General features: G+C 37.7%; 1 protein-coding gene across 1 annotated transcript in view; it reads right to left on the bottom strand.

Moving 5' to 3' along the window:
- Positions 1–852: 852 nt before the first annotated feature.
- LOC109292380 (transmembrane protein 189-like) overlaps positions 853–3333 on the bottom strand; it is a gene marked incomplete at its 5' end in the record, with an annotated part of 23573 nt that continues 21092 nt past the window's right edge. The window contains 2 exons of the mRNA XM_019509772.1: positions 853–1650; positions 2418–2630. Coding sequence (XP_019365317.1) covers positions 1529–1650; positions 2418–2630 — 335 coding nt within the window. The remainder of the gene's footprint in view (positions 1651–2417; positions 2631–3333) is intronic.

Genomic DNA, 3333 nt, shown 5'->3' with positions numbered 1-3333 from the left:
CTCATTTAGAGGCAGGTGTTTATTTCCTTCCAATGCACTTAGAAGTATACCACAGTGTAGTTAAATACAGGCTGAGTGATGCAGCTGCTTGGTGTCAGTAAATTGTTGGTTTCATGAGTAAGGGTACATTTCACTTGTGATTTCAGCAGGGGCACAGGGATTCACTCTCAGGAAGCCTATTACAAGATCAATACTGAAGGCATTTCTAGATAGTGGTAGAAAATGAATGTTCCTTTTGCAATACATCCTACCCTTATGTTCACATATTTAATGACTGCACACTAAACAAAAATAATGAAGTGCAAGATGTTGTCATTTCAGATTACTGGATAAGTGGTCAAATCACTAGCCTTTCAGAAGCTAACATTCTTCATGCTAAATATGTTGAGGATACTATGAATAAAGAATGGCAACAGGACTTAACAAACATGATTAGTATTATCCGATTCCTTTGTTATAAATATATATATATACACATTCAGAATATCACATTAAAACATTATTCCGTATTACACCAAAAGAGATTAAGGCTTTATATTATTTACACAAACAAGCAAGCACCTAGAAAGAAAAAGAAAACATGAACCCCCCCACCCATTAACATTTCCCTTCTAGAGATAGATTTGATATCTTTACCTCTTGAATACAGCTATTTGCAGATGTACCCATTGCTAGATCTATTTTAACCATTGATTACTGGGCAGGAAACACTTGGTGGAAGGGCTATCAAATGAGCAGTCCAAATGAACTAATGCAAGCTTATGTGTTTACACAAATAGCATGCCCTCCCTCTCCTCAGAGATTTATTATGTTGAAGGCTTATACAGAATGGTTTGCTCAATTCCACATAAAAAAAGTTAGAACAATTTTATTTTTAAAAGGAAACTGAAGACACTTAAGGATCCTTTGCCCACTGGCAAAACGGGCTTTTCAAAGAGTCTGTTCCACACCACATCAATACAATTGAACGTGATTGCAAAGATGGAAATGCTAGATTTACCAGCCACTAAATGCATCAAAACAGTTTTGTTTGTTTTTATAGACTTCCATTACTCCACCACACTGTTTTCATGCAGCATATTGGATGGAACCACCTAGAACACAGCGATGAGGTACCTTCACTATTCCCCGGATAGGTCTTAGGCAACAAGCTACTTCTGACATGTTAAACAATGTTGATACAACACGTTTATTGAGCCACCGATATTAAACTGCAAGTGACAGTGCATAGTATTCTTCTCTGGCTTGCCTGACAGCTTTTATGAGACACAATGACGAAATATTTTCTAAGATAAATCAGCAGACATGGCTAAAATAAAAAAGGTGCTCAGTACAAATAACCATTTGCTTTTCAAGTATTGTTTTAAGGATGAGTTTGTGATGTTTTTTTTAATTGCAGTCTTTGTTAGCACTTTTTAGTTTGTGCTTTAGAGTGTTATTTCTTTGCAAGTCTTGAATTTGGCTGATGGCTTTTCTTTTTCTAAAAAAAATTGGCAAAGATGAGGACTGCAGAAGGCTGGCAAGAGTGTCATTTCATTTTCTGAGCCCAGTGCATGTCATCTGCTCTAGGCTTTTCTCCAGTGACTCCTTGGATAATGTTCTCCAAGCACCTCCAAAAGCCAATCTTTTCCAACGGATAGTTCAGCCAGCCTAATTATTACAAAAGGAAAAAGAAAATCAGTGTCTACTAATACAATTTAACTACATATTGCAATTTTTTTGTGCCCCCCCATGGATGTTATTCACTTTAATTGTGAAACAAGTCATTGAACCTTCAAGTAGTCAAATACTGACTAACAGTTGTTACAGAAGGCTATTAAAAGACCCACAAAGCTAAAAAGCAGGCTTGTTTATAAAGCACGTCATGTGTGCCATTACCACCTTGGATTTAAGAATTCCAAAGCTTACAGCTCCCATATCTCCAGTCCCAAGCCTTCATGAAGAACAGACTAGTCTAATGCAGGAACAGGCTATGAAGCGATTAGGCATCCCAAAGCCTCCATATGCCACACTGCATTTAGTGAATGAAGTGTGATGCTCTCTGTGGAATAACAGCATGTGCTGAAAGAGAGTGATATTTATTCTTCTTCATATTTGCTCCTCATTTAGTGCTTTCCTTATGAAGCCATGTGCACTGGATGTTAGGCAACATCCAATTTCAATGCAACTGAAAAAGGAGAAGGCTCAAACAGTAAAGCCATGCCTGAAATATTTAGGCAAGCTAAAGAGGCTGGTCTAGATATCTAAATATCTAGATACCTCTAAATTTGAGCAAGATTCTTGCAGTGAACCATAAGAGTGGCAGTTCATAGGTGGTTTCTATATGTATTGCTCTACATGTAGGAACCACTTATAAAAACTGTCACTTTTATGGTTTATTGCAAGAAGCTTGCTCAAAGAAACAAAGTTCAACTTACCAGTGGTAATACAGAAATAAGTCTCATGGGGAGACACATGGTGGATTCGGTGGTGTTTTCGTGGCAGTATGACATGCCAGTCTTGCAGAAAGATGACCCAGCAAGGCAGACCAAAGTAGGTGTGAGACCATTTGTGAATCTGGTTAGTTAAGGTTATAAAGATGACCAGGGCAAAGATATAACACTCCCAAGGGCAGGACTGGTACAGTGCTTCTGCAAAACAGAATTTAAATATGCTTGTCAGTTTAGATCACCCCCTCCCCGCCACTGAATCCCAATAGGGACTAGTAATGCCCTTATCGCACCCATTAATTCTGACATCCTAGCAATGGCTGACACCTCGGATATTAACAAAATCCATGGCCACGTTGCGTCAGCAGTAAGGTACAGACACCAGAGTCACTGAGCCATGAACAGTTCATTCTGTAAGGCACTCAAATTTTACAAGGTGACAGGGCAAGGAAAAAAACTGGTGTGCCACAATCATCCAAAATTGAACTCAATGCATAATAGTAACTTAAGCTCTTTATTCACTAGCTATTGCACAATTAAGCACAAGCATTTGAGGCTGTATTCACAGTCTTTGCACTTTAAAACATCTCTGTAAGAGTAAAATTGATTTTAAGCTATATTAAAAAAGGTCTTCATTAATTGCCCTAGATTTAAATATTCTTTTGTAGGGTTGGCAAACCAGTCAGTCGACCAGTCAAATGGCTGCTTTTTTTTTTTTTTTTTTTTGGGACTGGTCACAGATTATAGCAATTTTACGAAAAAAATGACACCCTACTTTTTCTGTAGTTTTCTTGGCAGAAATATTATTTTTACACATTTCTTAATGGAAAAAGTTGCGCCTTCTGTGCATTATTTGGATCTGTTGACAATTCTTTCTACAATTTTTGACTGATGTGCGACTAGT

Source organism: Gavialis gangeticus, unplaced genomic scaffold, assembly GCF_001723915.1.
Source record: "Gavialis gangeticus isolate Ggan-Ray unplaced genomic scaffold, GavGan_comp1, whole genome shotgun sequence".
In the NCBI taxonomy this organism is placed as follows: Eukaryota; Metazoa; Chordata; order Crocodylia; family Gavialidae; genus Gavialis; species Gavialis gangeticus.
The sequence above is the reverse complement of the archived record's forward strand: the minus strand, read 5'-3'. Positions and strand labels throughout refer to the sequence as shown.